This window comes from Anarrhichthys ocellatus, unplaced genomic scaffold, assembly GCF_004355925.1.
Source record: "Anarrhichthys ocellatus isolate YVR2014 unplaced genomic scaffold, GSC_Weel_1.0 scaffold51, whole genome shotgun sequence".
Lineage (NCBI taxonomy): Eukaryota > Metazoa > Chordata > Actinopteri > Perciformes > Anarhichadidae > Anarrhichthys > Anarrhichthys ocellatus.
The window spans coordinates 2,612,064-2,626,104 of NW_022280081.1; the positions used below are offsets into that span (position 1 = coordinate 2,612,064).

A 14,041-nucleotide genomic window follows, 5' to 3' on the forward strand; every position below is an offset into this window, starting at 1 on the left:
TTGGCATATATATATATATATATATATAATGTCTCCATTCTCTCTTCTCTTATTTTCTTCTCTAACACCTTTTGACAAAGCTGTTGCAAGTCATCAAATCAAGCTATGATTACAACTCAGAACTATACTGTATTTGTATTTGTAACTATTTGAATGAAAAAGTGTTAGGGTTAGTGTGTTAATGTGTGAGAAAACACGTTCTTGTCAGCCAAAAGGGTGCACCATAACACAAAATAAGTCTCAACCAACTGTAACAAAGCTCACACAGTCAGATATACGTCTCAACTTGCAGAGTTTTTCTGTTTGCAACATCTTTAAAGAGTTTCATATTCAGTCAGCAAAAGCAAAGTAGCCAAAAATAATAATGAAACAGATTTTGACTGTATAACCAGGCACTAAAAACGGTAGTGAATTTTAATAGATTAACCACACAGTGTACTTTTATATACTCTTACTGTACAGCTGCACAGACATTCATTATGTAATATTTGATAGTTTTTGGTTTAAATGATACATTGATGTAGATTTATTTCTACCTCTTTCACTTTATTATAACTTAAGTAACGTTACATGTGTTCTAATCTTTGCATAATCTCAACTGCACATTCAAAATCAGCAGTGTGCCGCAATAATAATTTTTCTTTACACAATAACAACAATGGTATGTTTGGTTCTCACTATTGGCCACTTGTTCTTGAAGCTGTATGTTGAATACTTGTGCCCAAACTATGGAGTAATACAAATTGGGAAGTGCCAAATCGTGTTCAATGAATACTTGTTGATTTTTATTCTTCTTAACTTAAATGCATATTTTGCAATTTGAGTCATACTTTTGTTGATTTCAGACTGCCTTTATTACAGGCAACGTACAGGTGTTTGTTAAAGTAGACTTGTTTCAATATAAATTAGCAACTAAAGCATTTTATAGCATTTGTGCACAGAACTGGCAATTGTACCCATTCCTATACATGAAAAAATAGATAGGGGCCAAATGTATTCCCGGTAAGAATGCTACTTTGCGTTTATTGTATGATGGCTCCTCGGTGTTCCAATATTATCACAATACATCACACGGAGGACAGACATCCTTCGCTGCCGTTTCTCGACATCACTTTGTTCGTCTCATGAATAAAATATCAAAGCGGAGTCTGTTTGCAGAGCTGGGGAGTTGAGAAGTATTGTTGTGTTGACACTTGGGCTGTCTCTTTACCTCCCACTCTCGCCCTCACTCTGGATGCTTCTGGCTGTCTGCCTCCATTTGAAATGCTAATAGATTTCTTGGTGAAAAACTGTCCTCTTCCTCTACGATAGTCCTCTCTGCCCACAGACTCATCTCTCTTATGGCCTTCCTTCATAGCTTTATCACCTTTTCATACGTAAGCATCGGTTCACTTGTCAACAAAAAAACGGCTCTAATAAAAGATCTAACTGGTGCACATATAAACAAAGTGGTTGCTCAGTCACCATTGCCAGAGTGTCAGATTTGCTCAACTTCATTCTTTGATCATTTGCTTACAATATCACAATGGTTAGCACAGGTACACTGCTCAATATACTGCATACTATATTACTACAATTCTACAACACAGCTTCATACCATGTCCAAAGGAATTTTAATATCCAGTTTTGAGCTAAAAGGTAATTTTAGTGGGAAGAAACCCCCAGGTGAATAGGGTAGAAAATTGTAACTAATAGAAATCACCATTTCCCCAGTTGTTTTTTGTATTACATGTTTTCTAAAAAAAATGTTTAAATGTGCAAATGAGGCATTATCTTCTGATTAATTAAGAATAAATCTACAGATGCAAATAAACAAATAAAATAGACACTTAAATGGGGAATTTTAGATGTTGTCTTTCCACCAGTCTGAAGAGGAAGTGTTTTGGAAGTAAAACAGCCCAAAATCTCAAAATTGAACAGTGTATGAAAAATTAAGTTTTCCCTTTAGTGTCTTGGCTTGACTATATTTCGTCAGGCTATATGAGTGGGCCAGAGCTGGTAACCATAATGTATACATTTGTGGAACACAAAGTCTTACAGGGTAAGCTGTTTAAATTTCATTAATTTAATCACTTGAAAATCTATAGACATGAAATTTTAGACGAGATGGATTCACTCAACAGATCTGCTAGCTTACTAACTACCTAATTCATAGATTAATTGGCATTGCATCATGTTGAGGTTGTACAATTTTAGAAGAATGCATTTGCTTGCTGAAAAATGTTATGGCTGCACAAAAACAGAATGTGTTGTACCAGCATCAATTTATGTTCACAATATCACTTTATGTTTTGAATGACCTGACATACTGTGGTTCAGGCATTTATTACGGTAATGATTTGTTGTTTATGTATGTAAATGAATCTTCCCTTTCCCTTTATTATGTCTTTAATGTAGGAACTCAAACTGAACCCTGGAAAACAAGTAAAGATCCATCCATTAATCCATCATGATGTTTGTGGGAACTTCTTTGGGTAGCAATTCCTCCTCCCCTATCCCAACCCACAGCCCCAGTCCTGATCGCCAGTCAGACGGTCCGTCCCTCGCTCTCCTGCCTCAGTCCCCTCCATACTGGGCAACGCAGGCACGGTGGGATCTTGCACAGGCAGAGGCAGAGATACGTCGCCTACAAGAGCGTCATGCAACCGAGACAGACACTGTGAAGCGGGGTGTAGAGCGGGCCATCCTGGGAGCTCGCAGAGAAGAGCGGCGCCTGCTAGAAAGGGTGGAGCAAGACCATCGGGACACTCAGCAGCATCTAGAGCAGATCCAGAGAGAGAACATGGCAGCCGCACGGGTCAGCCAGTCCCTGTTAGACCAAAGGCTCCGTAAACTTTCTCAACTTCAGCAGCGGACTCAGCAGGTAGGTCAACAGTCATGTCCAGATGATGGTGGGCCAAACCAGCAGCTGAAGGACGTTGCAGAGTTCCTACAACCATGGGAAGTCTCAGTTTCCCTAAAGAAAGTCAATTTCAAACCCAGCTCCCAACCTAATGCGGTCAACTTCGGAGATATTAGCGTGCAAGAAAAAAGCCTGTGCCTGCACGTCGGAGGTTGCGGGCCACAGGGGCAGCTGTGTGTTCTCCATTCACAGGAGATGCGGTGTGAAGACGCAAACCATCAAGGTACTGGAGGAGAGAAAAGCACCCTAGGACAGGGGTGGACCTCACCAACAGGCAGGGTTGTCAGGAAAATCAGTCTTTCTACCCGGAGTGATCTGGAATCAGAAGAGGAACAAAACCTCTCCACAACAAACATAAGTCGCTGGCTTCCTAAGTGTGAGCAGTCGGACTGGGAGTCATCCCAGGATGACGAGATGGAGTCAGGCGCTCTTCAGCCACAAGGCGAGGACATATTTTTGGCTGTCCCTACAGTACTTAAAAACATGGACACTGAAGGCAAGGAGCAGGTGTACAAGATGAATGGTAATGCTAAACACTTCTCTCCCAGGAATCCGAGGAAAACGATAACTGTGGTCTCTGGTAGGAAGCCGTCCCCCTCGCCTGAACGTAGAGTGGAGTATGCTAAGCTAAGTCACTGCTTGAGTTTATACAGCCAGGGTGGAGGTAAAGGAAAAGTGAGTCAAGAGTCCAATAGTAGACCTTTGAAGTACAGTAACAGTGCCCTCAGATCTCCCAAGATGACTTCAAAAGAGCCTCTGACCAGTCAAAGCTGCCTAGACCTCACTTCCAGAGGCCGACCTCAGTCTCGACTCAGCCAGTCGTCTGATGAACACTCTCTCGGGCCCCATGGTGATAATGGCCGAGCACCATCCCCAACAGACAGCCTTGACTCCAGCTATACTTTCATTGTTAGCCCACCTCATGACTACAGCTTGAACAGAGGCTCTTTGAACTACAATTGTCGTCTATCAAAGTCTGCAGTGGACTTGACACACAAGACTCGCCCGATGATCATTGGTGGGACGACTGAGCACCTCGGAGAGTGGCCCGTGAAGTGTAATAACCATATCTCCATGTCGAGCTCAACGTCCCCAACTCTTAGTAGGAGGCGAAGGGTCTCTGACATGGGGCACACCCCAACGTACCCTACATATAGAAGTTATAATATTCTGCACAAGCCACAGAAAAAAATTACTGTGACTGCCTCAAAACAACCCCTGGTGGCTAGGTCTTTATCCATGTCTGTCATTGATGGCTCTTCTCAAGAGCCAAAGAGAGGGAGAGGAGAGAGAGGAGAGCCAGCCCTGGTGGAGTTGGAGGAGGAGGGAGACTCGTCCTTGACAGTATTCAACCCCAGAGGAGTCCATCTGATCAGGCAGTTTGGGAAGCAGGGTTCTGGTAGAGCTGACCTTACGCTGCCAAGTGGTATACATGCCACACCACAGGGCCTACTCTATATAGTGGACTGTGGAAATGCACGTGTTCAGGTATGTGTTGTGTCAAACGTCTTTCAGACACGTACAACATACAGTGTGTGTACTATAGCAAATTAAATTGCCAATGTTAAAACTGAATCTAACTTTGAAACAGGTGACTGACCTTCGGGGGAATATCCTCCAGCAAGTGACCTCCCCAACTTCTGACGGCTCTGCAAGAAGATGTCGGAACTACTTCGATATTGCCGTCAATGCTAAGGGTTTGATTGCACTTAGCTGTGCAGCAGAGCGGGCCCTGCTTGTCTTCAGCCGGCATGGTCGCCTACTCCAGACCTTTGGTGGGTCAGGGTTGGGCTCTGCAAAAGATGAGCTTGAGGCTCCCAGGGGCGTGACCATAACCAGACTGGATGAGTTCTTGGTAGCTGATATCCGGAAAGGTAGCCTCATTGCCCTGAAGCTTGACCCTAAAACAGGCTCCCGTCTAGAGCGCACAGTGGTGACTGGATTCCACCGGCCTTACTTAGTGGCAGCTTGCTCAAGCTCAGGCATGGTAGCTGTGTCCGAAAGGGGCAATGAAACAGGCCATGTGCCTTGCATCAAAGTGCTGGAGCCAGGCTGGAACACAGTGAGAGTTTTAGGTATATGTGCTGGTATGGGACCAGTCCTCGCCTGTCCCTGGGGCATCTCTATAGATACAGATGGTAACGTGCTGGTAGCGGACTGGGGGGAGCAGCACAGAGTCCTGTTATACCCAGCACAGGGAGTGGGGTGGCCGATAGTGACCCAGGGCTTGAGTAGTCCACGTGGACTGGCCCTGCTACCTGAGGGCCAACTCGCTGTGTCCAACAGCATGCACCATTGCATTAAGATATACCAGTACAAAGTGACCCAGGACTAGAGAGCGTGACTTGATGTTTAAAACCACCATCACAAAACTATGGTGAGGTAACCAATCACACCTGAGATGTTGGGTGCATTTATTCTTAATCATTTTAGTAATTTCACAGCATAACTGCAACTACAATCAGATGCAACTTCTGTGCCGATACTGTAAACTTCACTTGTGAAACTCAACTGAATTTAGGCTGACAAGCGATGTATTGGTGTCTGGTAAAGCTCAGGGGTCGGCAACCTTTTTTATATGAATTGCCGTTTGTTCTTGTAAATCAGCCATATTAAACATTAATATAAATTAGTGCTGGGCAAGTTAACACGTTAACGCATTAATTAATTAACGCCGACAATTATTTCATTGCGCGTTAACGCAGTTTTTTAAAATTTATTATTAAGCGGACATTTTTAACACAAGAACCGGGCAGCGAGCGGTGAACAGCTGTGTTTGTGTGGCGTCACTTCCTTCTGCTGCCGCTCTCCCCCCACCGGGTGACACGCCAGATCCGGAGCCCCCCTTCACTCCGTCACCGTCGTCCCCTCCTGTTGGTCTCTCTCTCTCTCTCACACACACACACGCGCGTTACAGGATCGTGACAATATCAAAATACATATTGTCGTGTTTTTGAATGAACATATAAGCACGTGAGAACAAACTGCTCTTAACTACAACTCTTTATTAGGATAACTTCCTCATGCAGGTTACTGCCACTGTACAGACTACAGGTTCCATGCTTCACCTACATTCCCCTGGGTCCTAAGTCCCTCCAGGTACAGCTTCTTATCACCCTCTATGTACCAACGTACATTTATAACAAATACCACACATATTACGGTAATCAGCGTTGCATATGTGTCTGACCCAAAAAAGAAATGATTATTTTTTTCGAGTTTTTAAAGTGTTTTGTTTGGAATATATATAATAAGCATATCATTTAGTTATCACTACTGAGAATTTAACAAACATAAAAACCATGACGTAGATAGGTTTTAAGTTTTCAAGGTGTATATTTAGGGCCCGAGCACCGACGTAGTCGGAGCAGAGGACCTATTGTTTTTCGATTGTTTATTATTAGTAGGGCCCGAGCACCGACGTAGTCGGAGCGGACGACCTATTGTTTTTCGATTGTTTATTGTTATTATTATTAGGGCCCGAGCACCGACGTAGTCGGAGCGGAGGACCTATTGTTTTTCGATTGTTTATTATTATTATTATTCTTCTTATTCTTAGTGTTTCGTCGCAAAAAGGAGGTGCTTGGGATACTGGGAAAATGTCGAAATTTGGCACGCAAGCCAGAATTTGCGAAAATTGCAGTCTGATTGGGGTGTCCAACTGCGGTATGAAATATTGGCTCGATAGCACCCCCTATTGAGTAGCCCCAACATTGGGTTTCACCTAGCTGTATGAAATTTGGTAGGTATGTGGAACGTGATGAGACGCACAAAAAATCCTCTTGGAGTTTTTCATTAAACCAAACAGGAAGTCGGCCATTTAGACTTTTATGATGTTTTTTGACCATTTCAAGGCGTCATACTTTAACGAACTCCTCCCAGAGATTTGACCCGATTGACTTCAGATTCGGTTAGTATGCTCTTGAGACCTTGGCAGTGAAAAGTTATTCAAAGATCAAAAAGTTGTCGAACTATGTGTCTGTGGCGCGGCGTCAAAAAAACACCATTCGCCGCGAAACAGGAAGTTGTTGTAACTCGGCCATACATTGTCTAATCTGCTCCAAATCTCTCTTATGTCATAACATCCTGACCCGGAACACATCTATATGACAATTTAGAATCATAGTAATAGTGCCACCTAGTGGCAGCTGGAAGTTGTAAGTTGTGTACTTTGACATCCTGCTCCTCACAGATTAATCAGATCCCTCTAAAATGTTGTCAGAACAGCCTTAAGACCTTGATAATGCTTCATTGTGAAAATTGTAAGAAGTTGTTGAAGGGCGGCGACGTGGCGGCTCGGCGAATTTCGATCCTTCGCCATGAACGAATAAACTGATGTAACTCGACTCCACATCATCAGATCTTTACCAGATTTCACATGTTTGATTAGACTCCAGGCCTGAAGACATCTGCAGGCCAATTTTGAATCATAGTCATAGCGCCACCTACTGGTAACAGGAACTTAAAGTCTTTATACTTTGGCTTGTTTCTCTTAGTAGGTAAATCAAATCAACATCAAATTACTTCCACACAAATGTAAGAAGTTCATAATACCAGTTCATGAAGCTTTTGATGTTTCGTCCAACGCCGTTGCCATGGCGACGCAGTCTTCGCCGTGAAAAACGAAGGTAATTTTGAGAGGCTAAAAATGCTTGAAACATAAGCAAACTTGGCGAACAGATTTAAAGCCCAAAATGTAGTTATGTAATATGATTTTATTGGTTCAGAGTGGCAAATCGGCTCAATAGCACCCCTACAACATTTCGACGAAGCAGCCCTCACTGTACGTTTCACATAGATTTACAAAATTTGGTAGGCACATGTATCACATGTGGACTTAAAATAAAGTCTCTTGGGACCATGCTCTAAACCCAACCGGAAGTCAGCCATTTTGAATTTTGTATGAATTTCTCGTGTTTTTCTTCCATTTCCAGGTGCTGTACTACGAACTCCTCCTAGGGAATTAATCCGATCAGCTTAGAATTTGGTCAGAACAATCTAAAGACCTTACCGATTAAAAGCTTTAGGTTTCATCCAACGACGTGGATATGGTGTGATGGCCATTTTACATGGTTCGCCATCATCCATCAAGCTGTTGTAACTCGACTGTACTTTGTCAAAACTGTCCCAAACTTGACATGCTTGATTACGGTCATGATTTTAGGACTTCTGCATGCCAATATTAACTAATAGTCATAGCGCCACCTACTGATAAGCACGGACGTAAGCAGGATTCTATAATTACAGCGGCCCAAACACTGACCTTATTGAAAGGGTTTGTGGGCACACCATGAGAAAAAGACTTCTCTGATCTAAATATGTGCATAGTAAGATCCTTGGAGAGCAAACGTTAGATAACAGTGGATTTTCAAACCATGTCAGTGGGCATTAGTATAAATGATCTGTCCAGAGCTTCTTCATGACAATCAGGTTAAACGTTCACACTACAATCTAAAGTTACAGAAGAACTTAAAATGAAAACAGTGTTAAATTAAAGTGTTCAAGTAACAGCAAATGGCACTACTGTTTTGTTAACTTTCATGTAAGTCCAAATACAATCAGCAGGACACTGCAGGGAGTTGAACCCCATCCCAGTAAACTGACAGTCTGTTATGTTACAAACACTGAAGCACATTCACACACATTCATTTTCTTAATGATCTTTAAAGGCTTACATTTATGATTGTATCGGAGGTACACTCAAAACATTTGAGGCTTAAGACCTGGCAACATGATCTTGCTACGCTGCTGCTCGACGCAGGAAATATCATCTAACTCGTGCACGCATTGTATGATGGTCACAGAAATGCACGGCCGCGTCACCCAGAGTCCTGCCAGTACCAGGAAATACCGTTTAACTCGTGCACGCAATTTATGATAGTCACAGAAATGCATGGCCAGAGTCCTGCTAGTACCCTCGACGTGGGTGAAGTTGCGAGGGCCCGATCAATGCTGCTCGCAGCTTTAATTCAAATTGCATCTCTTACACACATGAAGATAAAGTTGTGAACACCGGCTGAATATCTAGTATCAGAATCATTTTAACTGTATTTTAACTGCTACTGTGTAAAGGGAATACTGCTGTTAAAAATAACCTTATTTGTTTAAAGTGTTTGCAAACCAAATGTTATTGCACTTTTGTTCAGATAGCAGTACTTTTAAAATAAAAGTGCACAATACACTACTTTTGAATTCATTATTGAACTTTGCGAATAACAATGCGATTAATCGCGATTCAAAATTGTAATCGTTGCCCAGCACTAATATAAATATTACATTTAATTATGACATCACATCAAAATGGGAATCACCAAAGGATCTGCAATTTCCATCCATACTGGCAACGTGCATAGCAGCAATTTAATTTCCCCCATAATCAGGACATTGTAATAATCTCTGCTAGAGGATCATTACCTATGCCAGGAAAATCATGGAATCAATCACGTGTGTGTGTCTGTGTGCTTCCGTGAGTGAGTGAGTGAGTGTGCACCTATGTGTCTGTCCACGGCTAATCTGGTATTCTGCTCCAGCAAACTGCATAATATTTAGGATGGCCAGTTATGGCTCAAGCACCTCTCGTGACTGTGGTTGCTCACACTATCTCAAAACTATTTTTATTGCCATTTTTATACTGCCAGATCTGCACTCTACTGAGTGCACTTTTAAAAGGATATGAGAGCACTACATATGAAGGCTGCCATCCTAATGAAGACATCCACATTTAAATTAAAATCATTAACCCTGCCAACCTTTGCTTCCACAAATCTTGTTAATCAGCAATAACAAATTCTGCGAAGAACAAGTACTAGCCAATCAGAGGCAGATTAGAAAAGGTCTTTGCGGATTGGGGAAAAAAAATTAACTGATCAAACCGTTTCTCGCTTGTTCTGTCATCCACACACCCAAAATAAATCAACCACACTACTATAAATAACAGGTTGCAATGACTGCCAATGGCTGTGAAAGAGGTTATTTGGCATGCGGGCGAGAAGGCACTTATTAAAAACTCTCTTGCAGACTTATTGCTAGTGTGCCATCAGCTAAGATCCCACGTGCCAAGGGCCTGAGGTTGCCTACCCCTGTTCTAGCTGTACCGTAAGAGCATAGTCATGTGTCTGAATTTGTCAGAAAAAGGCTATCCATTCATCATTAATGCAAAAACTATGAAGATAAACTATAGAGACAAAGATTAGCTGGTACTACACTGAGCAAACCTAGTGCTCAGTGTAGCATATGTGGTTTGGTTTAGTTTTGCTGCTCTCAACTGTTCAGGGTCAAAGAAATTTGCTTATTTTTCTGAAAACTGTTTATAGATTAGAGTTTAATCATAGTATGAATAATGTCTGTCTGTGCTGTCTTTTATAATATTCTGTCAAAGTTTTCACCCACAGCTGCTGACCTGCAGAGATTAGTCCTAGTGCTGACAAATCAACTCCGAATAGTATTCACTGTTTATAGATTTAATAAATTCAAGACAAATTCAAATGCAGTATTTTCTTACGATTTGCTTCAGTAATTCCTGCAAATTCCTCAATTTTTCACGCTGTCACTGATCTTCACTGACAAGCAATAGAGCTCGTGGCTTTTTCCAGTCCTCCCACTCCCTTCTTTCACCAGCAGTGACTGTAATGTATCCACCAACCTTTGATGGATTCTGTATTTAACATGTGGATGCACTGATGCCAGAAAGTACAGGGTGGGCTGAATCATAGGCAGTGAAACCAGACTGTCATCCAAATTCTGTTTATAGCAGATCAGGGAACCATTGCTGACTATTTTATTTTGGGGATACTTTCTACTTTACTCCACTACCGCTCAGAGGATATTTTATTTATTTGACAGCTGTCTCATTACTTTACAGATTAAGATTTTATATTTAGTATGATATAGTAAATTACATGTATGTAAGTGTTGTTTTAGATTCAATTATGAATTTCTGACATTATTTTATCAGTTTTAAAAATGGAATGATATTAGAGTGTTTTCTAAACCTCTGGAGGAGCTTGTAATCATACAACTGATCTGAAAGTATAACAATTCTTAAAACCTGAGACATAGTTCTTTCCCCGGCCAGCAACAATACGACATATTGCTGTAGTTTAAGATTATGCAGCACGTTGTGGACGTGAGCCATTATTTGCAAAAACAAAGTTTCATTTGTTGTCGAACTATAGAATGAAGAGAGATTAATATGTAATAATTATATTCATCCCCAGAAAATCTACTGTTGTGCTGACTTCTTTCTGTTAACAATAATAAATAAATAAAAACGGTTTGTTGAAATGTTATTTATTGTGATCTTTTCCTCCTGCTTGTTCTCCTTTCTTTGAAATACAACAGCTAAGGTAGATCTCTAAGTTTTTATTTTTACAAGCCATGCTATGAAGCAGGTGCTAATCCAGGCTCTTGTCATCTCCTGCCTGGACTACTGCAACTCACTACTTGCCGGAGCCCCGGCATCGGCCATCAGACCTCTGGAGCTTGTCCAGAAAGCTGCAGCTTGTCTGGTGTTCAATCGCCCCAAGTTCTCCCACACAACTTCCCTTCTCCGTTCTCTACACTGGATACCTGTAAGAGCTCGCATCCAGTTTAAGACTCTGGTGCTAGCCTACAGGGGAGTGAAAGGAACAGCTCCTTCCTATCTCCAGGCCATGGTCAAGCCCTACACCCCCGCCCGACCACTTCGTTCTGCTGCCTCGGGGCGATTGGTTGCCCCGTCGCTCAGAGGTCCCTGTGGCCGATCGACCCAGTCACGGCTTTTTTTCTGTCCTGGCCCCACAGTGGTGGAATGAACTCCCCACTGACGTCAGGACAGCAGAGTCACTGCCCATCTTTCGGCGTAGGCTGAAAACTCACCTCTTCAAGAAGTACTACCCTGAGCCTTCCACTTAGCACGTATTGTATTCGTATTAGTTTGTTGCACTTATTGTATTTGTATTAGTTTGTTGCACTTATTGTATTCAGTTGTTTCTGCAGTGTAATTTTGCTCTGGTTTATGCTCTTAGATGCTTGTTTAAAAAAGGAGATACACATGACTTCTGGTGATCTTTCATTTATAAGAGACTTTTCCTGACCCTAACCATAACCACTACAAGCTTACTCCTAACCCTTAGCCTAAACCTATGATAAACTTAAACCAAGTCTTCACCCTAAAATGTAATTATTTACGTTATGGGGACAGCATTTGTCCCCAAAAAAGGCGAGTCCCCAGAATGGGACGGTATATTCAGATTTATGTCCCCACAAGACAGATAAAACACACACACACGCATGTGCAAAACGATGTCTTTATTGTTTACGGGATATTTTTTGTTGATTCTTATATTTTGTTATAATATTTAACTTTGATATATTTTGTCTTTTTATATTTTTATAACCTTATTACTTACTACTGCACCTACCCTTTCCAGCCCCGCAGATGCTTTCAAATTCCTGTACATCTCTGTACTACTGACAATACTTTTCTGAACTACATTACAATGTATTCATATCATAGTTCCAGCTGTTTAGTGTATATAGCTGCAGTCTATTTTCACTACTGCAACTCCTACTGCATGTGTTTTACTGCTAATACAAATACCCCTTACTGTGTGTCCTATATTGTAGGCTAACCACTGTACATATTCACATTACTCTACACTTGGATATTAATCTACATTTCATTGTCTCAGTATTTATACTTAATTTGAATTTAATCAAATCTAACCTTGTTACAAGTGGTTGTGACCCTCAAACAAAAACTGTATGGTATATATATAGTTCGTCACTTGCATATGTGACGGCCCCTGTCTAACCACTGTAAAGTTTGTCCCTGAACAGGGCAGATTACCTGATGCAGAGCACCTGGTCCTGGAGCTGCTAGGGCATAAAATCCCTGCTCCAGCGTTCCCCAGGAGCGGCATTTCTTTTGTGTACATGGAGTGATCTCTGCCAGCGGCTGCTCGATTATACTTTGGTTTTGATCTTCTTGTATTTCCTTTGTTTAGTTTAGCTGTAAATTCTCAAACCCCCTGAACTATCCCCAGGCCCTGAGTATTTGCTGGGAATTTTCTGCATGCAAGATTCTCTGAACTTCCTCGGTGTGGTTCTGTTCATTTGCTGGACTTGCTCTCCATCTCATGTCCCAAGAGTACTCAGTGTGCTCCTCACTCAGTCAAATAAACAATATTTTTGGTGGACAGGCAACACATAATTTGCACGCAGACACATTTTTTGTATTTTCCTGCCACTGCCACCAGGTGTTACTAAAGAGTGTCAGAGAGTTAACCTTCCTGTTCCCCATCAGCTGTTTCCGGGCAAATGAACTATCCTGTTCCTCCATTGTTCTCCAGACAGCCAGCCTTCTTGTTTCCCAGCCAGCTGGTCGTCCTGTCATACAGCTTTCCTGTTCCTCAGTCAGTCAGCTAACCCCTTCTCTCCAAGTTCACCATTAAGCCTCTATTACTCCTTCCACTGGCTCAATTCCATACTCAGCTCTTATATAATATTTACAGAAGATAGTTTGGATGCTTCAAGAAAATCTTGCTTTTCTCTCTCGCTCACTTAACATTTATTTATTTATTTTTCAGGGACAATGCACACTAATCAACAGTTGCACTGTAAGTGAGCCAGAGTTAGCCAGAGAGGCTAATTTCCATCTGCTGTCCCTGGCCAGATGTTTCAAGGCAGCCTAAAATAACAAAATCTCAAATTGAAACGGAATTAAAATTCATAGAGAAACGGACAGCAACGTATAGACAAAACCAATACACAGCAAAAGAAAAGTGTACGACATTAAAGCAGAGCAGACATAACAGGTTTCAGCATGCGTCACGCAGAACAGACCCACCTAGGACAAGCACATTACAGTATAACACTGAAGCACAGAACATACACATAACAAAAATGGAAAATAGCAACACTGAACAAGACAAATGCACATATAGGTGAAACAAGCAGGCAGGACAGACAGCACATCAATGCTTGCACACCTGATTGGCAACATGCTATTTCTTGAAGTTATGCTTGAATGTTTTGTACGTGTTTTGTGTGCGTATGTGTGGAATGACACAATCACCTCTTGAAGCAGACCTAGTGAGTCTGCTGCTTTGAGTGCTTTGTTTAATAAAATCACTAAGTGGAGTCGGAGCCATACCATGT

At 41.8% G+C, this 14,041-nt stretch overlaps 1 protein-coding gene across 1 annotated transcript in view; it reads left to right on the top strand.

Moving 5' to 3' along the window:
* The window catches only part of LOC116395889 (uncharacterized), a 9,207-nt gene extending 3,638 nt beyond the window's left edge, over positions 1–5,569 (top strand). The window contains exons 2-3 of the mRNA XM_031870093.1: positions 2,398–4,390; positions 4,494–5,569. Coding sequence (XP_031725953.1) covers positions 2,450–4,390; positions 4,494–5,237 — 2,685 coding nt within the window. The 5' untranslated portion in view covers positions 2,398–2,449 and the 3' untranslated portion in view covers positions 5,238–5,569. The remainder of the gene's footprint in view (positions 1–2,397; positions 4,391–4,493) is intronic.
* The last annotated feature ends 8,472 nt before the right edge of the window (positions 5,570–14,041 follow it).